Here is a 22427-nt window from a genome sequence, read left to right on the forward strand (position 1 = left end):
TCCATTATTACACACTTAACATAAGTTCACTTTTTAATCAGTCAATACAGCCTTTATGTTGGCAAATGCACTGCATAAATGGAGATACAGAGGAAAAAAATGGAAAAATGACTTTTATTCAACAAATATCAGTATCAATTTCCATTAAACACTTCACTAGTATGTTGCTGTATGTCTCTGAGGCCAGACCACGTAGCTACAACCTAATATATATATATATATGGAGCCTGCACGTCCACAGAGCTCTGTGTCACTGAAAACAGAGGGCTCGCCCGTCCGGCTCTAGACATTGAAGAACACGTTTATCATCACTGTCAGTGACTCTACCATGGCTATGACCTCACAGCTCTCACCATGGCTCAAATTAAATCCTACGCGGTCAAACCTCCCTGCCACTTTCTCCACAGAAAGTCTACCACGCGCTCAGTCTGTCCTCTCCTGCTTGGTAGAACACTTTGTCCACCTGCTAACTCGGCTCTTACACTCTGATTGCACCGGTCTGAAGGGAGAGGAGGTTGAAATTGTGTTGGATGTGTTTTTGTATTGTCGCTTGTCACGTGTGTACGAGGTATATGATGTGCATACCTGTCCTGAGGCTTTACCTGATAATACACCTTTTAAATCTGTGCTTGGTAACTCTTTGCTACAACCGGTCTCTGGACCACCAACACATCACAGCCTGCTCTCTCAGCTGGTGAATAAAACCCCTCGTGTAGGCTATATATATGATATTATTATAGGTGTTACAATGCTATTGTATCCTTCCCATGGGCATTCTTTTTCAGTAAGCGAGAGCAAACATCAAATATGCAGAAGCTATAACTGTAATACTGAACTGAAGGATCATCAATAGCATTAATGTTTACAGAACACTCAACAGTGGAATAAGGTGGGCTGCCAAGTCTACGCTTAACGTATTTTTTGGTGGCACATACATGACTTTTTCTCATGATAAAACAATGTAACACGATAACGCAGGGATACACAGAGAGAGCATGAAGAGGGAGTGCAGGGGGCTGAATGTGATAGAACACCTTTTCTCTCTCCCCCACCCCCCTGGCTGATTAAAATACTGGATTCTCCAGTGGACAATCAATACATACTCCTTATGTGGCAACTGGCAGCACTTTTTGTTTCTTCCACATTTCGCAGATATTGTAGCACAATTCAAAAGGTGCACCCGTTTACAAAAAAAAAGACTGACGTGCTTTGTGTCCTTGCCACTTAATAAGCACAGACTTAACAAAAACACCCTCCAGGACAACAATCAATCATAGCACAGTACAGCTATGGTCTGTTCGCAGCAAATAAGAAAAAAACAAAACAACATATATTAAATGTTAAGGGACACATTTAATACAAATTGAAGAAAAAAAAAGATTTGCGTGTGCCTCTTCTTTCTTGTGCTGGGGCTGTTCCCATCCCTCATGGCTGATAAGATGTCCAATTATTTGGTAATTTAGTTCAGAGTAGAGAGAGCGAGAGAGAGCGAGAGAGAGAGACTGACTTGCTGGAGTAAGCGGAGACGGTACTGTACAACTATAGCACTGCAAATCTCTGGCACCCTTTGAAGCCCTTTTCTATAATGACAAGCGCTAAAGTCACACGGCAACACGGGAGGTTCGTTTTGACACACTGTCTACTAGATATAGCATTGTGCTTGGTCGATGCAAACGCAGGGGGGAAAAAGTACACAGAAGAAATCAAGTCTTTGCAAGAGGAAAAGGTTTGGGTTGTAGGATTCCAGCAGTCAGGGGTTCTGGAGACGAATGTGAGGCTGGAGTTTTGGGGCTGGTTTTCATTTGGAAGGAGACAGAAGCTGGGGCTTAGAAGTAGGGCACCCTGCCTGGATGGGAAGGGATTTGAGGAGGAGGAGGAGGAGGAGGAGGAACAGGAGGAGGATGAGGACGAGCAGGAATGCCGGGGGTCACAGGGTTCACCTGGAGAGGAGCTATGCAGAGTCAGCTGACGCCGGAGAGACGGTGTGGTCGCAGGTTCACATGTCTACAGCAGAAGTCTGCGGACCAGGAGCGGAGGGAGTCGAGGAGGAGAGGAGATGGAGCTTCTAAGGCTGGAGAACATCATCTACCGGTGCAGCCGACCTCAGGAGGACCACGGGATGCGTAGAGGTGGGCAGGGAGGGCCGAGGAAGGGGGCTGGAACAGGGGGCACTTTGTGGCTGAGAGGATGGTGGGGTGAGGGTGGGGTCGGGGGTTGTCGGGGTTGGGTGGCCCTGGGAGAATAAGGCCAGCGGGGGTGTCACTCACGGTAGAACACATATTCAGTGTAGCTGGTCCAGATCTTGTCGTCCGTCTGCTCGTGGGCAAAGGCGCAGGTGCCCGTGGAGTTGCAGGCCACCATGTGGAAGCCGGAGTCGGCCAGCTTGTCGAAGGCCTGCTCCAGGAAGGTGAACTTGAGATAGTAGCGGGACGTGTAGCGCTCCGGCGGGCGGTCCGGGTCCCGGCTCTCGTTCAGGGTCTCGCCGAACACCTCCTTGGCCAGGGACGTCTTCCCGCACACCATGATGCGCGCCACCCGCCTGAACTTGGCGTCCGTCTGGCTGTCGCGGCCCAGGGTGTACGAGCCCCGGTAGCCGATGGTGATGAAGCCCGAGCGCTTGCCGGCGTCCAGGCCCCCCGGCACCAGGGAGGCGCAGGCCGCCGCCGCCGCCCCCAGGGAGCCCAGGTGGCGGCCGGACTCCGTCCCGGGCGAGGCGTCCTCGGGGTCGCTCTGGCAGCCCTCGTCGCCCAGAGAGTTCTGCTTGCTGATCTTGGGCGCCAGGAGCTTGACGAGCTCGGGCAGGTTGAAGAACTCGGCCTCGCGCTGCAGGCGGCCGCGCTCTGGGAAGTGGTCCGGGAGAACCAGCTGCTGGTCCCGCATGTAGTCCAGGATGTAACGGAACAGGAAGCCGTCGCGGTCCACAAAGAACCTGCCTTTCGTGTCCCTGGCCAGTCCTTTGGTCGACTTCCGACTGAACATGTCCCAGAGGAGAGAGTCTGGCACGCTAGTGAGGGTAGAATAGCGCGTGATGTACACTTGGCCACCGACGTTCAGCTCAATAATCTCTGGGAAGCCAACTTCGTCCCCGGGGATGCTGCTGTCTGGTAAAGCCATGGCTAAATCCTAGGATGGCGATATGTGTTTTTTTCTTAAAATAGTAGCCTAATGGATACTGTGTTGTCAATTGCACTACAGTTGTAGGCCTATGGCGGAAAAAAAAAAAAAAACGTGGATTGTAGCGATAGACGATCTGCAATGAGCGCACTTCCTAGGCTGCTTGTTCAAATACGATCCGCGCACAATGTGTAGCCTACACTTTTGCACACAGAATTAATAAAATCACACGAAAAATATTTCAAAAAAACAGATGTCAATTATGAATATAGCGCACTGCATATCCGCAGGTATCAGGTTGTGGATACTAGATGCCCGTGTCCTTTTTTTTTTACGCATACACAGATTTGAACATTGGAAATGAAAACTATTAATGACAATTAACGAGCATTTCTAATAAATGGTAACACATGCAGGTAACACAACATTTCTTTTATGCCTTTCCCTATAAATCTTGGGTCAGTTGTCTAGGCGCAGACAGGATCGGGTGGCCCAACTTCAATGAGGCAATCCATAGTTGGGCAGTTTTCCCAGTAGATGTCCCGTAAAGGTAAAGCCTGGCTGACGACGATCAACCTCCAGAATGTAACGCTAGTGAGCGGTAGATTTAAGAATAAAGACAAAGCTTCTCCATCACTCGAGACGCACACACGCAGGGGGATCTCTCGGCCGCTGTAGCCCTCCGGATGTGTGCTCGCGTGTCAACCCGTACTACTGTGCTGCGATGGGGACGGTGTGTATTATGTATCTGCTAACCACACCTACCCACCGATGACGTTTGCTGGCTGAGGTCCAGGCTCCGTCTTAGAAAAAAATCAATACACTACAAATACACAAATTAGTTTTTTTCCTCTCTCTCTCTCTCGTTTTGGCGAGAGACGGTTTGTTTATGTTACGTCGCAGTTAATGGTTATTTAAATCACATGTATGATAGGCCTAAAGGGGGTCTAGGGCTAAGTGTAATGAAAAGCGTGTAGGCTAATTTAATTGTGGAGAGATCTTTTTGCCTCCGGGCGAACTGTTACAATTCTTTAAATTCGAAGTTTACGACAACAATACGACAACAACTAAAAACGATATCTATATTTTAAACCATTTCACACCTGAGACGGAATAATAGTGACATCTAGTGTTTGCCTATAGCGTACATTAACGTAAAATTCCCATTAGGCCTACTCTTGTAAATCATCAATGATGTTCACTAGGTCAAAACTGATGGACTGGCCTCAATTGAACCAGTGTACACGTACAGACGAAATGGTCCTTCATTTACTCTTACTCTTCCAGTCCCAGCAAGTCGTATTTGTTATTTGTCAGACTGGGAGCAATCTGGTCCTGATTTCCCAGCGGGCCCCACAAGTCTCTTGCTGAATCCTGCGCTGTAGACTGACTTGTCAACCATTTACTCTGGAGGTGCACACCACGACCATATCAAGATATGGCGTAGTAAAAGGCTTTTCAATATTCTCTGGCCGCACGAATGCTATTCATATGTAGTGATCATCCAATCACTATAATCATACAGTAAATTAGTTAATATAAGGAGAGCCTTAATACACGTTTATTGAGTAAATGAATTACTTGTATTCACTATAGCTGCATTGCCGTCCCAATTAACCGCACACTAATGGATTAGGGTGATGTCAATCAGTTAGTCAAAAATGATAAAACAAGATTAAAGTAGGGCAGGGGATTATCATTCAGAGTGATCATTCTTAGTAACAAAGATAAAAATCCACCAATGTAGCTCTCAGGGGAAAAAGGCATCTGCACCTAACAATGCGGACCGCTGCACCGTGTGATTGATGGGTGATATTCTGTAGGAGCTCAACACAAGGACTTGCTGATTAAGTGTCCATGCCAATGCAAAACTGGTTCTATACAGCTTCATTTCCCCCAGGATAAAGCTTCATGCATCTTATGTTGACATGTGGCAGCTGGGAGTAAAGAATAGACTTAGCAATATGAAATGCCAACAGTGCAATATTCTACAGGAGGTCCCTTATCAACAATTCTTGAAAAAGTCAAATAAAATAAATTGCTGCCACTTCATAATGACACTATGACCTCTGAAGTACTGCAGTTTCACTAGTTACCGTTTCACTTTTATTCCCGACCCAGCCTGTCTTCATCTTGATAACTTTGACGCTGTAAGGGGGAGAGGAACAGCTGCCACCTAGAGGAATTGACAAGGCACAGACAAATATAAAAAGATAATCGTTTATTTTGGATCCTCCCCACCAGTAGTTTATCCACAATCAGACTGAAAAAAAAAGAAAAAAAGGCTAAAAAGGTACACAAATGTATGGATTTTAATATATACCACAATTCCTTTTATGATGACAGCATATGTGCATACTCTTAAGACTAATGCCAATTTGTCGACCATTTCATTGAAAGGGTATAGCTCCCGTTTGGGATCAGTTAGGTAGGCCTGGGGTCTTGGGAACTGGTGTTAGTGAGCACAAACATAAACACAAAACCCAATCACTTAACCATATACAGAACCATAGATGGTTTCACGCGCAACGATGACTCTTCTTAAACAAAACAATATCTTTTTTTTAACATCAGATCAAGAGATTGCAATCAAAAACACTCTGACCTGGTCACATCCACAATTGTCCATTATCCCAGAACGACACATACTTCTCATACACAAAAAAAATAAAATTAAAGTGCTTTCTACTGACTCAAGCATGGGTCTTTTATCAGTTAATGGTATTGATGCGTGTGAAACACAAAAAAACAAAACAAACAGAAGAACTTATTTTCTGATTGGCCTAAAATTCAATGCTCGAGGAGTTAGGCGTGAACGATGCTGGACATGATTGCAACTCAGGTGGTCTGCCGAGCGCACGACCGTCCAATCAATCATGGACATCATTCAGCAGCAGCTCTAACACACACACCCACTTCACAGCAGATCACCTCAGGCCTTCTGTGAAACCCATGGGAGCATGAAAACATGGATGCAAGAATACAATGTTCGAAAAACGGATCTGTTGGGAAAAGGAAGAGTTTTGTGTGTAATAAATGTGTTGATCTTTGTTTACTTGTTCACAGATAAAAAAAAGGGATATTCCATTAATGTATCAATTGCATCTCCATTTCTGCTTTTCCCCCAAACACCACGTGACAGTTATAAAAACCACATGGACTCGCACGTTAAACATCTGCAACGCTATGTACATTCTACATGATTAGTTCAGCCGGACTCAATGACCACTGTGTACAGAAAAACGTGAAGCGCAACTGGTAAATTCGTGAAATATCCTTGTATTATGCATGTAAACATGGTTACAAAGCCATTTGGGTGCGAGCATTTTATCCTGCCCCTCTAGAACAATGGCATGATGGCGTTAAAAACAAAATGGTGTGGCTAAAAGCTGGTTATTTAAGGGGGGGGGGGGGTTGGGATGGGGTGAGGGGGTACACTGGAAGGGAGGCAGGTCCCCCCGGTACTTGTTCCATACTGTCTACCTGGCGTGACGTTCACAAAGCACCACGTTCTATAATACAGGACACAGTCGTCTTCTTGCAGCATTTCAGCTGAGGGGTATAAAAATATAGAAATTTGAAACCCTGAATATATACGTTCATATGTGATTCTTTTGCAACAAAACATGACAGAAATTACAGCTGTCCCCTCCCCCTACTTTTGACCCCTGTTATTCTTTGCACAACTTCCAAGTGTTACCCTTCCTTGCATTGTTTTTTAGGGGGTGTTGGGGAGCTTGGAGGTTGGACTCACGTCAACAACACACAGAATGGTCAACGAGAACGTCTTACGTCACGGTCATCATCTCCACCCATGACCGTCCACATCCGTTAATCCTTGGTCATTAGAGTGAGAGCAGCAGTGGGTGCGTTTCCTGGGGGGGGGGGGGGGGGGGGGGGGAGAGGAGGGGGGAGAGGAGTGTGTGTGTGTGTGTGTGTGTGTGTGTGTGTGTGTGTGTGTGTGTGTGTGTGTGTGTGTGTGTGTGTGTGTGTGTGTGTGTGTGTGTGTGTGTGTGTGTGTGTGAGTGAGACAACCTCACATCAACATGTCTTTATGATGCCGGGCTATGTGCTGGCTCTTCTCCGAGGGCCGCCTGAAGCCCTTGGTGCAGTAGTCGCAGCGGTGCGGGTAGTCCTTGGTGTGGATGGAGATGACGTGGCGCTTGAAGCCGGAAGCGTCCGTGCTGTTGTACTCACAGAACTGGCACTGGTAGACCTTGCGGCCGCTGTGCGTCTTCATGTGCTTCTTCAGCTCCGCCGGGTGCCGGAAGCCCCGCCGGCAGCGCTTGCACTTGAACGGGAGGTCCTTGGTGTGCAGCGACAGGATGTGGCGGCTCAGGGTGAAGGTGTCGGGCGCGTTGAAGTTGCAGTGCCGACACTGGTGCACCTTGTTGCCCTTGTGCGTCTCGGCGTGCTTCTTCAGCTCCGACGGCCGGTGGAAGCCCTTCTCGCACACGTCGCACTGGTGCGGGAAGTCCTTGGTGTGCACCGAGATGATGTGGCGCTTCAGGTCGCTGGAGTTGGTGCTCTTGTGCTCGCAGTGGGGGCACTGGTGGGTCTTGTGGCCCTGCACCATCTCTATGTGCCGCTGCAGCTCGCGCGCGTCGGCGTACGCCTGGGGACAGTGGCTGCACTTGAAGGGCAGGTCGGCCCCGTGCTTGCTCTTGATGTGAGTCTTTAGGTTGGACTGGTCGGCGCAGCGGAAGTCACAGTGTGGGCACAGGTAGGGCTTCTCGCCCGTGTGCGTCCGCATGTGCTTCTTGAGCTCCGACGGGTGGCGGAAGCCCTTGGCGCATTCCACGCACACGTGCGCAAAGTTCTTGCTGTGCGACGCCAGCATGTGGCGGTTCAGCAGGCCCTGCTCCGCCGTCTCGTAGGCGCAGTACTTGCAGTGGTGCAGCTTGGGCTCGCGGTCCTTCACGATGAGCTTGTCGGAGCCCAGCGGGCTGGACTCGTGGTAGCGCCGGGCGTACTCCGTGTACTCGGGCGAGCGCTCGCTGTGGTGGCTGAGCAGCTTGTGGCTCTCCAGGTGGTTGTGGAAGTTGACCTTCTTGTTGGTGGTGAAGTCGCAGTCGGTGCACTGGTACTTCTTCTTCAGCAGGTGGTCGGGGTGGTTCTTCATGTGGCACTTCAGGAAGCCCCGGGAGCGGAACTTCTTCCCGCAGATGTGGCAGGGGTAGACTGTCAGCGGCAGGCCGTCGGGGCCGATGATGACGGCTGGGGAGACCAAGGGGAGACACGCGCCGGAATGTTGAAAGCGGTTGGCTTGCAAACTGGGAATTGAGTTGTACACCGTAATCTTGTGTAAAATGCAAAACATGCAAGTGTCTACAAGTGTCTGCTATACTTTATTGATGGTGCACAAATTTTAAGAGAATATTAAAGATCCATCTTGGATGTTCAACAAATACATTGTGAAATACATGCAGGCTTCACTAGACTCCAGTGGCATGAGGTTTAAATGGGAGAAGGGTCCAAAATTAACTTTTAGAAGTTTTCCTTTCTATGTGCCGGAGTGGAAAAATATACCCCCAAAGCATTTTAATATGGAACCCTGAATTTCTTTACCTGCAGATTCGTCAAAATTTTCCGCCATTGGCTGGTGGAAGGTGTTAATTGTGGACCCTGTGTGGGGGAGCAGTCGATAAAGCTGGGCCATTATTTATTTGCATCAAAAACAACAGGAAATATGATATTAATAGTTAATTATGCTATATTAATACTGTGATAATACGCTGCTACTGACATGTAATATTAAACGGCTGGCTAGCAGAGCACTAACAATTTGTGTTATGAACATTTTATACAATTAGACTCATCAATGAAATACCTGTTATGTGTGTATGTATGTTTGTTATTATGTGCGTGTGCGTGTGTGCGTGTGAGTGAGTGAGTTGTAATATACAGCCCATACCGGTCTGGCACTGCCGCATATTGCCCTTTTTCTTCTTCTTGGTCTTGGTCTTGAGCAGGCGGTTGGCCCCCATGTTGTCCCGGATCTGCAGGAACGGCGTGGTGCTGCCGTTCTTCCCCGGGTCGATACAGTTACCTGCACACAACACGTCGGATGGTGACGCCCGGCGAGGAGAGCGGTCCTCGGTGTGAACCCTGAACACTACCATTCCAACCATGTCGACAGTCATGCTACGAAATTGCCATCTTTACCATAAGAATTTGCCCAGGACACGGGCACAAACATCTTGTTGTTTATGGAGTCATGTAGCTGGGTTGGCTGTGCCGCAGCCTCTTCCTCCTGATCTACTACCACCTCCATATACACCTGTTCAGCCATGTCACTCTCATCTACAAACAAGTCAGGGGAGACAGTGCGTTGAACAGCAGTCCTGGGGATTTTACGACGGGACGTGGCCTGGCTGGCGGCGTGCGCTTTCAGCAGGGCGTGGCCGCGTTGACTACTTACTCAGGTCTTCGTCGTCGTCGTCGTCGTCGTCGTCGCTGTCGTCGTCATCGTCGTCGTCGTCGTCGTCCTCCTCGCTGTCCTCCTCCTCTTCTTCGACTTTGGGCCGGTTCTTAACCGACATGTAGATCATCTTGTCGCGGCCGACGCCGAGGCGCCCGGACGACGCGGCCTCCGGGTCGGGGTGCCCGTTCTGATAGTCGTCCTCCGTTATCACCTCGGTCCCCCCTGCAAGACGATAAAAAAAAAAAAAATACAGTTAATGTCATGACTCCTTCCCGGGTTCAAATCATTTGGACATTTAAGACAAAAAAATCTTCGATCGGCCGTTCAGGATTATTATTATTTTGTCTAAGTTTCTCTTAGAGGCACTTGCCCAAATCGTCGTCCGCTTCAGCTTTGAAGATGTAGACCTTGATGACCTCCGACTCATCCTCCTCTTTGGCTTCCTTGTCCTCCATCACCTCGGTGCTGATCTCCAGAGGCGTGTCCCCTATGTCCAGCTTCTCCCCCACCTCGTCCACTATAGTGACAGAAGAAACAAAACGCGGTCAACATGATCCCCCCGCCCAAACGACCGAGTGAGTCTGATGGGGTGCGGGGCGGGCCGGAGCGAGCGAGCGAGCGCCGTGGCTTACAGGAGATCATGAGGTAGTCCTCAGAGCTGCTCCGGGCGTCGTCGTCCCCGTCGGTCTGCAGGTCCACCGACTCCGCCGGCAGCTCCTCGTGGATGATGGTCTCCCGGTCGGCCACCATCACGCCCTCCGACACCAGCTGCTGGTCCAGCGTGTTGTCCTGGTGGTCCGACAGCAGCTCGGCCACAAACACCTGGTCCGTCATGTCGTGGTGGTGATGGTGGTGGTGGTGGTGGTGGTGGTGGTCCGAGTCCTGGATGAGCTGCGAGGTCAGGACGTGGTGGTGGTGATGGTGGTGGTGGTCCAGAGCCTCCTCTATCGCGACCTCCGAACCCAGAATGTTATCGGGCATGATGACACTGTGCTCCGACGACACCATGTCCTCGTTGACGATCTCGTGACTCTCCACTGCGACGTCGACCACGAGTCCCTCCACCTCCTCCGCCTCCAGGCCTTCCACCTCTACCTCCTCCTCCTCCAGCCCCTCCACAACATGGGCTTCCAGGGCCTCAACGTCCTCCACCTCAAGACCCTCGACCTCCACCTCCCCATCCAGTCCGTCCACCACCTGGGCTTGGAGCTCCACCATCTGGGTCTGCAAACCGTCCACCACCTCGGCCTCCAGTCCCTCCACGTCGGTCTCCAAGCTCTCCACCACCTCCGTCTCCAGGCCCTCCTCCACCTGTGTCTCCAGGCCCTCCACCTCAAGACTGTGCTCCAGCAAGATGCCTTCGTCGGTCATCACATCGGAGAGAAGCATTCCCTCTGGCACAGACACCACGATATGCTCCCCGTCGATGTGAGCCAGACCCCCTATTCCCGCCACTGCAATTGCAACAAAGAGGGAAGAGGAGATAAAGGAGATAAGACTTGTGGCAAACACTTGCTGACCAATACAGAATCGCATATAAATGTATAATAAATCAGCCTTCCCAACCCATTACCTACCGAAGTCTTGCATGATCATAGTGTGGGGCATCTTCAGCTCCTGTGTATGTAACTCCAGCACCCCTCCACCGTGGTCCATGTTTTTCACCTGAAAACCACTGAAAGAAATGACAGAATGCATAATGGTGAGTGCAACTCCTCTCTGTGTGCCTGTGTGGATTAACTCACTACACATAGTGGACACTTACCTGCACAGTGGCTGCCAAGGTTCAGTGAAATACAACCAATAGGTTATACAGGAGGCTGACTTCCATCAGGGATGCAACACTGCAAGATACATAAAGGTTGAACATTTTAACTGATTACAGAATGGTGTGATTGTGAGACTCAGTATATCAACCAGAACGCTGGTGTTATTACATATGTTGTGCTGCAGTAAAGTGCAGTTTTATGCAATAAGGTTTTTAAAGTAGTATGTGCTGGGGGAAATCGTTTCTAAACAGTTTGTCATTTAGAGGGACTGAAATGTATGTGAATTTAGAAACCACGCATGCAAAAGGAGCATATTGGATAGCAATGACCAGAAGCACACAGCATTCACGTCTACTGTCTCCATCAGGTGTCCACTTGGTGCACTACAGGCAACACTAACTTGAGGACCAATGCACCTGGAGCTGGTTGAACTCATTAGCCCACCAAGACAAAGGGATACGGCTACCGTCTAAGTGCTCATGGTCATAAGGGGGAAACAGCATCCTCACATGTACGGACACTACTCGCTTTAACGTGTGGAATGCGCAAAGTTTTTGAAATGCCAGTCCATCTATTTCAATGGTCCAGCAGCATTGATCCTCGGCGACTGTGTTTCGGGTGGGGGGGAACCGTTTTATTGTAATCTGAATGTGGTTAGTGCATGCCAGTCGCTGTTTAAGACACTTTATTAGTTGTTATTGTTCGTGCCCAGGACACTATGCAGCAAAACACACGCGCTCAGAATTCATTGCCGCCAATGAAAGCACTGCAAACGTTATGCAACACACTAGGGCGGTAGCCGCCCTCCACCCACTAACGCTAACTAGCAAGAAGCTACGACTGTTCAATCCATCGCCATTTTGTTTAGCTAAAAATGCTAATATAACACAATGCAAACGTGTACCGAATGAGCAATTACAATACGCTACAATGACAAAGTCCAATGCATACACTTAAGGAAGACCATTACATATAAATGCAACCATTAACCCAGATCTGTTTTTCCCGCATTTCGCTGTTTTAGTCATTAGTACCATCCGCGCTGGCTAGCTAGCGTGCTAACCTAGCCGCGGCGGCTGGTTCTGCATTATCCACCATGTTGTTGTCGCTGAGGTCTGAAAGCGGCCCGCTATGGCCGACTGGGCCCTTGTGCCCAATTCCATATATACTTTTAATCGATTAAGAATATTTGTACCTGATAACGAAGTCGTCTGAGTCTATCGGCGTATCTCCCCTTCGCAATTATGTCTGTTATTGTTTTGGTTTATTTTTGACGGTAAGCTAAGTGCGGCCTGCAGTTTTGGATCCCCGGCCACTCTTTGCTAGGCCTCGGCCAATCAGGTTGCTTCCTGACAACCGAAGGGAGGGCGGGGGGCAGACAATGCGTGGCCTCGTTCACCGCTGATCCCTTACTATTTGCGTCATGCATAGGAGAGCATAGTTACATTACTGCCATCGTTTCATTAATGTAAACTTAGTTTAATAGGGTGAGAGGGAATAAAATTGCCGTATTACTTGTTTGTTATTTATAATATTCCATGTGGTTACGATGTGTTAACTTGGAGGGCACCGACAAGGCCTGCAGGCCATTTTCTTAGAAATGGGGGTCACTTGAGTTGGTGGGTGATAATATAGGTCGATATAGCTTATAAATCCCCAGAATGTAGTCTTTCCTGGAATGGATTTCTTTCTTCAATTATTTTGTTTACAAATATCTAATGAAAAAATGCATATAAGGAAGGAAACAATACATACAATAATGAGTTCTGGTTAGACTTTATTAATATTCTTAACAGCGTCAAATAATAACAGGCACTCCTCCTGAGGGTGCAAACCCTTCACGGCACATGGATTCCGTGCATTAACAGTGTCTTTATTACAGTGCCATTCATCTTCAGATATTGAGTAAAATGTAATGGAGTAAAAATGCTGTACCAAATTGTACTTCAGTAGTACCAGGAATAGAGTGCTGCAGCTGAAACCCACCATGGCACAAACATGTTTCTTTTTTTTTTAAACAATATGTTTCTTATGATTATAAGGGCAGTGTGGTCTAAGAACAGTTGCAATACAATGTCAAAGAGAAAATCACCATTACAACAATTATTTCAAATACAACTGCGCAAAAACGTACTGATCATCACAACAGAAGGCATGAATTATAGGATATATCAACTATTACATCATATTCCAAAGGTTGCACACTATGTTTTGTGAGGGTGGAGTATAACCATGCATGCAACAAATCATATTGCCTTCATTGAGTAGAATTCAAGTGATCAAAACCAGGACATATGAATCATACCGTCATTTAAATTAACAGGATAATGTACATAACCATTTTTACAACAGTCTCTTCCAATTCCATAGAAAAATAATTAAAATCGACAACACAGTTTCTTCTGGAAGCTCTGGATTGGTCCCTAGAACGTGTGGACGTTTTCATATGTGTTTGTACCTTCGTTTAGTTTTGATGTGAGCTAGGTGTTCATGCTAGGACAAGAGATGCTTCATATCTACAGGTTCAGCTTTGTGGATTTTCAGGGATAACAGTACGTCTGAATGCACCAGAACAAGAGAGGCAAAGAGGTTTTGCATCAATTCTTATCTTTTTTTTTTTCTACAGTGCAGATATCAGTAGCAGCCATCTTTCCAGGAGTCATCCATCATTCTAGTCGTAACCAAAGACCTGAAAAAAGGAAAATATATACATATGATATTTTAGTCATACCCAATTAATTATAAGGTTTGAAGTCTGCATAGCCAAATAGGAATAGTACACAAAATGCATCATATTTTTATACAAATTGATATTTAGATATTCACAATGCATATTTAAGAAACACAAACTCAAGCAATCCGAACCACAGATATCTTAATATATCTCAAAATCCCCAGACAATCTTAAAGCAATCACCTTCTGCCAGGCTGTGCGAGCTTGCTTCTGGTGGATGGTGCAGTCTGCCCCCTGCTGGCCGCTGGCCGCCCTGTTCCAGCAGACAGTCTCCCGGGTATATAACCTCCCCCGTTGGTGGGGCCCGGTGACTGGACCCTGCCCAGCCCGGCTGGTGCAGCTTGGATCACCGGCAGTCCTCTGGTAGGCTGGCGTGAGGTCGTCATGGAGCCCACAGGGTTCATGGCTTTGACCGGAGTGCGCATGGAGAGAGGGGACTGGCCATTGGCACGCAGTCGACTGCATGCAATACCTTCAGGGATATATGGCGTGGCTACGGTAAGACATATGCCACATGGGTACAGTGGAATACCTTCATACTTACCGAATGACATCCGTAAAGCTATCCGCTCTGTCATTTTCCATATAAAATGTTATTCACAATATAGACTGAATTACTAAATCTATAACCATACTGGCAAAAAAATTCAATAATTGCAGATTCAAATAAAGTGTTGGAAAAAGTAGTCTGTAAAAAGCAGAGCAGCTCATTGTAGAGGCAGTTCTTCCCCTTTTCAAAAACCTCATTGTAATAAGGAAACCCTGTGTACCTTAGAGGCAGTAAACCAGCACCCTGCATGAAGGCAGCATTGGGTTTCGGGCGTTACGCACACAATATGAGCAAATATTTATGTTAGCAAAAGTTAACCTGAAGATGTCTTCGTGGTTATGAATTGGAAGGAAGACAACGAAGCAGTGTTTTTTTTGAGACATTGTATCTAAAACACACAAAGGGTTTTAGTACAAGGAGAGCGTAACACACGTAACTGAGGAGCAGTCGGATAGGCAAGTGGTGGGGTTGTTACATAGGTAGGGTGATGGGGGGGGGGGTGGGTGGGTGGGTGGGTATCGAGCAATACCCACAGGAGTAGTGAGGTAGAAGGCCAGGTGAGGAGGGTAGGGTTACCTGTGGAAGGGGAGTGGTTTAGGCGGGACATGCGGTTGCCAGAGCTCTGAAGGTTAGCCTCCATGCTGCGGCTGTTTCTGACCGCCTCCAGGGAACGCAGGCTGGTGCGAGGTGCCAGATTAGGCATGCTGTGTCTTAACTCCTCTGCAAACACACACACACACACAGACACACCCATTTACGTAAATAGCCCACCACATGAGGACACCTTTTCTTGAAAGTACTTTTGACAGTGATCGGTCTGACGATTTGCACCCGCTGAAAAGCAGTTTGGGGAACAGACCGAGGCTTACCCTCACTCTTGGCGAATTTGAGCAGCTCTGGGCTGGGGCCCTGAAGCGAGCGCCTGGGTGCTCGAGCGCGTGGCGCCCCGAGTCGGCTGCTGTGCTCCTGGCCGTGGTTGGAGGTGGAGGGGGACAGGCACCGCGGGGAGCCCAAGGGAGAAGGGGTGAAACGTTTGCGCGGTTGGGGGACGGGGCAGTAAGCCTCCTCCTCATCCTCCAGACTGTAGCTGTCAAACTCCTGGTCGCTGTAGGTGCCCCCGCGCCGCAGTGACTGCAGTGACGCGGAGGAGCTCCGGCGGGACACGGAGGTGGAGCTGGTGGCGTAGTCCTGCCTCAGACCTGCCAACACACACACACACACACAGGTTTGTACAGAGCACATAAGCAGAGCTACCTGGAGGTCAAAAGAAAACAAGTGTATGAAAGGTGCTTGGTTTTTCGCCCACGTTTTCTTTACCAGCGGTGAACTTGCAGTGCCCTCTCAGAGCAGACTTTCAAAACAGTGTGGCCACGTGTACAGGGCATTATTTATATAACTCCTCCACTCACTCTCCTCCTGTAGGCGAGCCATGATCTGGACGTCAGTCAGATCCTGCAGCTTGTAGCCCATGGAGATGGAGTCGTCTGACGTGCTGAGCTCACTGTCGATGGACGACTGAGAGCTCAGAGCGGAGTTCACGCGCACAAGGCCTGCAGACAGAGAAGCACAACACTGTATGCAGGCACAGACTGTAAACGCACAACTCAAAATGGGACAATGTACACAGCGTTTCTTGTGTGAGTTGTTCTGAACATTAAAAAAACAAAAATACCCAGCCCAAATACCCCAGACGTCACCCCCCCAGACATGTCAAACGGAATTAATACCAAAGGGCTTGACTGCTGCTACTGCAAAAAGTGTATGCAGTACCAAAGTGTATGCAAAACACTTCCAGCCAGGCTTGTCTGTCTGTATATCTGTCTGTCTGACCCACAGCCGCTTCCTTCAGACTCGGACAGATTGGTATGGACAACGTCCACATCCAGGGAGGTTTTGGTTATGTAACCACTCCAACATTAGATAGGGGTCACCACCCACAAGCAAAGCATTTTAAAGTTCATGCAAATACATACTCAAGTGTTTCCACAATGCAAGCACAAGTCTGTTTTTGACTTGAAACAAAAAAATGGATTGTGAGGAAGTTAGGCAATATTAAAAAGGTGAAATCATTGTGTGTTCGAAGCAAAGCCCATATCCAAGCCCCAGCTCAGTAAATCGGTTCAACATTTCAGTGTTAACAACACAAAACACAGGAATGGACAACACATTAAATATGACCTCCAACCTGTCAATAATTTTCTTTGTGATCCCTCTAGAAGACATTTTATTGCACATATTTTACCCGTCATAAAAAAAAAAACACACCCAAGGACAATATCAGTGCAGTGTTGCGCAGGCGACAAAGAGCAAGATGCGTTAATGTCATGCCATACCTGAGCTGCCACAGGTTAGTAGGGATTTGTTAGTCGATTTGTGGTACCCGGGGGAGATCAGGCCTGAGCCTGCTGAGCCAGCCTCTGTTGAGCTCGGGCTGCTGTACATATTCTTCCATCGAGAGCCTGCAGAGTGACAAGGAGGGAAAGGACATTGGTTTAGCTCCTGAAGCAGTCGATCAGCCCATGACTTCGATGACTAAAACAAATTCTGGCAAAGTTAAAGTATCAACATTGCAGCCAAAGCCCAGAACACACTTAAGTGTTTTAAACCTCACAACAGGATCGGATGGCTAAGTAAACAGGTTTCACAGGTGTACATCCGCATAATGGTAGCATTTTAAATGAAGCTGAGCCAGGGAGTGGTGGGAGAAGAGGGGTAACTCAAGCTAACCCATGACTTCACAGAGTCATTTAGCTGCGATGTGAATGGCTTTGTTGTTCCAGTTTCGCACCGTGCAGTGAGAATGAGCCGACGGCCAGGTTAAATAATGAATAGGGTGTGATGGATCAATCACAAACACACACAGTAAGGTATCTGGGACATTACTGTATGGACTGAACCCACCCAACACAGACTCTCTCTGATGAGGTGAGCAGTAAATAAGGCTGCATACAGTAGAGGCACTGAAAGACTTTAAAAGAAGACAAGTCCCATTGTGTATTAAAACCAACAAAGAGTTGGGCTAAACCTTCCTGAGGATGTTATAAATACTTTGAAAACAAAGCATTACATTCAAATCTGTAACTTTTCGGCTGTGGGGCACAGCAATAGAGATTTAGAGAAAGTAGAGAAAGACCAAAACTGCGTTCTTGTTTCATGTTTGACCCATATGACGGGGGGACGCGTACTCTGGTCCAAGCGGCTGATCAGGCTCCTGCATGCCACCTCGGTCTCGGGGCTCGGGTGGTCCAGCACCCGACGGCACCACTTCAAGGGAGACTCTGGGCACGGCTCCGCCACGTGCTTCTTAGGCGACACGTACAACCTGAAGAGAGATATGTAACACACGCAGAGGAGGGAGAGCACGACACGATGAGACATATATCATGACTAACAACAAGGGCAGAAGCAACTGAACAAGAATAAAAAGGCATGAGGAGAGATGTTGGCACAGGGAGGGAAGCAGCTTATGCCTCACTTTCCGCCATGTGTTTATCAACACTTCCTGCGTCAGAATGTTGGACTGTGCTGTAGTTTGGCTGAGAACACGTAAGTCGGTCCATCAGTCCGTGTGATGCTTTAACAATTCGTAGTTGAGAATGTCAGTAAATGTCTCAAAGGCTTACTGCGCACAATGACCCTGACATGATTAAGCAGCTACAATGCTGCAATGTGTCGAATGTGTCAATGTGTTGAAGTTACAAATTAGATGCACCAAGGAAACAAACCTGAATAGAACAAAAATGGGGAAATCATCAACAATCGTGAAACAATTACCATGGTTAAATACCATGCTCTACCATCTTCCATTAGGGGCTATCGGGGTTTGTGGTCTGCTTTGCATTCAAAGACTTGCCTCGTGTCATGCGAGGCAGTGGTACAGAGCCTGTTGAAACCAAACAGTCACTGTGCTGACTGCCACATTTAAGCTTGAGGTCACGTGAGCAGATTCTTTTAGCCATGGGACACAAAAGGCCAGCGCTGATTGGCTCTGGAGTCTTGACAAATCAACCGATGCTCATCTTCCCATTAGGCAAACACAAAAGGCATCCAACTCCCACTGGTATAAGCAACAATGCAGACAGTGCAGATATCCCGGTTACGTGTCCCAATGGGGTGAAGGGGAGTCCCAGCTTGGTCTAAAGTTTGGAGTTTACGTGTGACGCGGACAAACATCCTCAGACATCTTGTATGATTATGCACGTTTGTATGGGGTGTGTATGTAGGAGACGTTGCACTAGATTTCCATAACTTGGTAAGCTATTTGGAAACCTCTTTTAATTGTCTCAGACAAATAGGGTACTAGGAGTGACAAATAACATCCTTGAGTTTCTCTAAGTGGGTATTTTTTTTTTCATCCTCAGTTACTACTCCAGCCGTGGTCTCGGAGCCCCCCACCCACCCTAAGATCACATGCCGTACAATTTGTCTGAAAGCCGTTTAGCCAGCTTCCAGTCCTGGCCCCTGCCTGGATCAGATTATGGGGCTGCGGGGATTACTGTTGTGGCTATGATAACCCGGGAAAAGCACATATGGTATGGCTAATAATGTGAAACGGAGAATGCCATAACTGGTTGGACTGAACCCAACAACTGAGCTTCTTAAGCAGCCACAAACAAAACTACAAGCTACTTGTTCAAGGTCATGCAAATTGGGAAGCTTGCACATAAAGCGTAGACTACAGGGTAAATTAGGTCTGTGTAGACCAAAATTAGGTGGATTATTCAGCATTAGCATTCCAACTGACCTTTTTAAGAAATCTAATCCTACAAATTAAATCAAAACCTACTAATTAAATCCTGAAAGAGCTGCTTCAAAACAAGATGGTTGTAATCAGCCTAGTTTAAACTGAATTGCACACTCAGTAATAATTAGTTTATGTATATTAGATAAATCCTGGAATCCTGGAAATAGGCCTACATCAAAGTGACGTGTGGAGAGATTGACAACAACATCATTTAAAAAGTAAAATGTGACCCAAATTGGTTCATTATGAAATTAAAAATCTGAAGATAGGTTGAATGCAAAATATACGATAGTTAGGGCAATGCAGACCACAATATGGTCTGCATGTATCGATACGTACCAACTGTCTCCATCGTCCACCTCTGCACACTCATCTTCTAGATCCAGGACATCAACCTCATCCAGGGCGGTTTGGTCAACCCCAGAGTCACTCTCGGCAAGGGTCTCTGATTCATAACTCTCCTGAGATGGGCTTTCTGGAGTCTGGGGTTGCCCCTGGGTTGGCTCTGGTCCATTGCTGCAGGGCAAGGTCAGGAATCCCATACATGGACCCCCAAAACCTTCTGCCCCTTCTTCTTCCCCCAGTCTGCTTGTCACAGGGAGAGGGGACATGTCCTCACTGCTGTAGCTGCTGCTGGTGTCCTGTGGGGGAGAGAGCTCAAACTCTCTGCCACTCAGCTCGCCACTGTGGTCCAACCTGAGGTCAGGGTGGCTTACACCTTCACAAGAGAGCCTCTCATTGACGTTGCTGCTGGCCGAGTGATTGTTGTAGCTGCCGTTATTAATGGGTTTGTTTCCCCTGTTGCGAAGGGTCTGGTTTTGAACCTCCAATCTACGCACAAGCTCCTGTAGCTTGCGCACCTCCTCCAACTCCACCCCTGCTACGTCCTGCTCTTCCTCGAACCCAGGATCTGAACTTTCCATGAGGCCACTAGAGCATCCACAGTCAGGCTTTTGGATCGCAGTGGGGTTGCCTGGAACCACCATGCTTTCAACCTAGGGTAGGAAGGAAGAGTATTAGACGCAATTACACACACACACACACACACACACACACACACACACACACACACACACACACACACACACAAAGTACAACAAAAACAATAATCCGCATTGCAAATATAGGGAAATTAGGGTAAAACAAACTAAATGTGGAACAAGGTGCATATAGCAGCACCATTTGACCTCATCTCGATCCTGTGTCCACGCCGTTCACGATGAGCTAATAAGTTCCACCAGCAATCAATAATCAATGCTTACAATTTCGACAGTATTGATGCATTATGCACCAACAATAACCTAGTAATTCACCACATGTAATGAACACGCAGTAGTTTAGCTGCATGGGTCGGATAGAATATAAGATATATTCGCATTTTAGTTCTTTCAGGTAGCAAGCAAGCGGTAGCAAAACAAACCTACCGGTAAGTAAGCCGTGTTGTCGTGAGGTGAAGCCTGCCCGCTCGTTAAACTATTATATTCCCGAGATGTTGCATGGATCTAACGGTGTATTTGCATGTCGTTACCAGGGTAGAAAATCGATTTATGATTGATCAGGCATCGAAATGACTGCAATTAATCCATTGTTTGCGATGCTGTAGGAAGCACATCGCTTGAATTCACCATCATGAGCGTTTTGCTCGCCCGCTTGTTGATGGACATTAGTTAGCCCAATCATCAAACCTAGAGCAGCGCTAAGCTCCTCCCACTTACGCGTTATATTTGTTGTTTGGCGCCCTCTGAGGGATTAATTTCGAACTGCTACCAGGTCTTTGTCCAGGTGTGGTATTTACTGCGTAACACAAGGTGGCGTAGTTTTAACACAAATTCGCAGAAACAGTGATAACAGAAGGACGTTTACTATAAAGTCCCACCTCGTTTTTATGTGTGTGATTTATTATCTTCGTTTGATTGGCATTGTCCTGTTTGTCTTTTTTTACACTGTTGCCCCTCCCAGATTTGCCTCTCCCTGGGATTAATACAGGGTTATCTTTTATTATACATTTGTATTGTTTGTTCAAAAAAGGGCTATTGTATGCTAAAGAGCAGTCTGTCTGCTTGATGTTTTGTTTATTGCCTCTGTCTGCATGAACTGAATCATATTTGCCAAACTGCTGTTTCATGTTTGTCTATGGCTGTGTCTTCCTCCCTTCTGTTGCATGAGATAAAAGGAAAGTCACAGTTCCTGTATAACTAGTTTTGGGAACTGTTGTATGCCACTCAGTTAGACTCAACAGAATGAATGTAAAATAAAATGTAAAAGATGCAGATCTGGAGAATCACGACTTAAACAAAACTATATTGGTATGGTCAGGGAAATGCATTGCCGTTGGGGTTTTTCACCTCAGTAAAATAGCATTAGGTATTTTTTTACTTTAGTGAGGACTGGGAGGCCTATTTTGTTAGGGCTTGAACATTTTCATCTTGGCCTCAAACTATAGTTATTGGTTTCCTAATTTAAACCATGTATTTTCTCTCAAAGCCACACCTAAGCACATCTGTACGAAGGGCTTGCATGCTGCAATGTGAACATGTTGAAATGGGTACGACATGGGAAATCTAGGGAACATCGTGCTCCACGATGAAGTATGAACACGCGCCAAAGCTTTATTGGCCTCAGTTTGGGTTACTGACATTTCAATAACCGTGTATTGTAACCTACAGCAGGAAGTGGCCCATTTATAAAGCACATACCAATATTTTAATTACAGACTGAAGCAAGTCTAGGCCTGTCTTTACCATCCAGCCGATGAGCCTGTGGTTTGCACACGCAAACACTTGGTTAAAACCCAAGGCTGCACCCTGGCCCTTTGTTTATAGATCGTCATGTCAGGTCGAGTCAGGTTGAGATACATCACAAAGGGCACACAAATCTTCACTCACCAAAACAAGTTATCATTGCCTGGGAAAAAAAGTGGAAGGTGCAGCAATTGTCCATGCCTTTGGCATCTGCAGTTTCACAGGCCTCAAATATGTGAAAGATAAAAGCTATCACATGTCAGGTTCCAACTTGTGGTAATCAATGCATTGCACAGCTTTTAAAAGGAAAGTATGCATAACGTGGTAGAAAAAGCAACGCCAGAGTTTGAC

General features: G+C 47.2%; 3 protein-coding genes across 6 annotated transcripts in view; all 3 read right to left on the bottom strand.

The window, feature by feature from the left end:
- kctd12b (potassium channel tetramerisation domain containing 12b) overlaps positions 1 to 3114 on the bottom strand; it is a gene marked incomplete at both ends in the record, with an annotated part of 11436 nt that extends 8322 nt beyond the window's left edge. The window contains 2 exons of the mRNA XM_084469109.1: positions 2090 to 2233; positions 2268 to 3114. Coding sequence (XP_084325235.1) covers positions 2090 to 2233; positions 2268 to 3114 — 991 coding nt within the window. The remainder of the gene's footprint in view (positions 1 to 2089; positions 2234 to 2267) is intronic.
- Positions 3115 to 7026: 3912 nt separating this feature from the next.
- Positions 7027 to 12640, bottom strand: znf711 (zinc finger protein 711). 4 transcript variants are annotated; one of them, XM_084469284.1, is made up of 10 exons: positions 12503 to 12640; positions 11304 to 11382; positions 11116 to 11213; positions 10171 to 10992; positions 9909 to 10055; positions 9536 to 9760; positions 9280 to 9417; positions 9029 to 9163; positions 8683 to 8739; positions 7027 to 8331 (listed from the first exon to the last, which is right to left on the bottom strand). In XM_084469284.1, the coding sequence occupies exons 3-10, from the start codon at positions 11192 to 11194 to the stop codon at positions 7151 to 7153; spliced, it is 2784 nt and encodes a 927-aa protein (XP_084325410.1). In that variant the 5' UTR covers positions 11195 to 11213; positions 11304 to 11382; positions 12503 to 12640; the 3' UTR covers positions 7027 to 7150. The 4 variants fall into 4 exon arrangements, with proteins under 4 accessions (XP_084325410.1, XP_084325412.1, XP_084325411.1 ...); XM_084469286.1 differs by lacking the exon at positions 9280 to 9417; XM_084469285.1 differs by lacking the exon at positions 8683 to 8739.
- A 473-nt stretch (positions 12641 to 13113) lies between these two features.
- Positions 13114 to 20969, bottom strand: LOC311345532 (SLAIN motif-containing protein-like). The gene is made up of 9 exons (XM_084469951.1): positions 20760 to 20969; positions 19675 to 20330; positions 17777 to 17913; positions 16925 to 17050; positions 16001 to 16141; positions 15461 to 15790; positions 15168 to 15311; positions 14225 to 14513; positions 13114 to 13996 (listed from the first exon to the last, which is right to left on the bottom strand). Exons 2-9 carry the CDS (start codon positions 20319 to 20321, stop codon positions 13942 to 13944), a joined length of 1869 nt encoding a protein of 622 aa, XP_084326077.1. The 5' UTR covers positions 20322 to 20330; positions 20760 to 20969; the 3' UTR covers positions 13114 to 13941.
- Between the last annotated feature and the right edge of the window lie 1458 nt (positions 20970 to 22427).

The sequence above is a fragment of the Micromesistius poutassou genome (genome assembly GCF_964030765.1).
Source record: "Micromesistius poutassou genome assembly, chromosome: 6".
NCBI classification, from domain to species: Eukaryota; Metazoa; Chordata; class Actinopteri; order Gadiformes; family Gadidae; genus Micromesistius; species Micromesistius poutassou.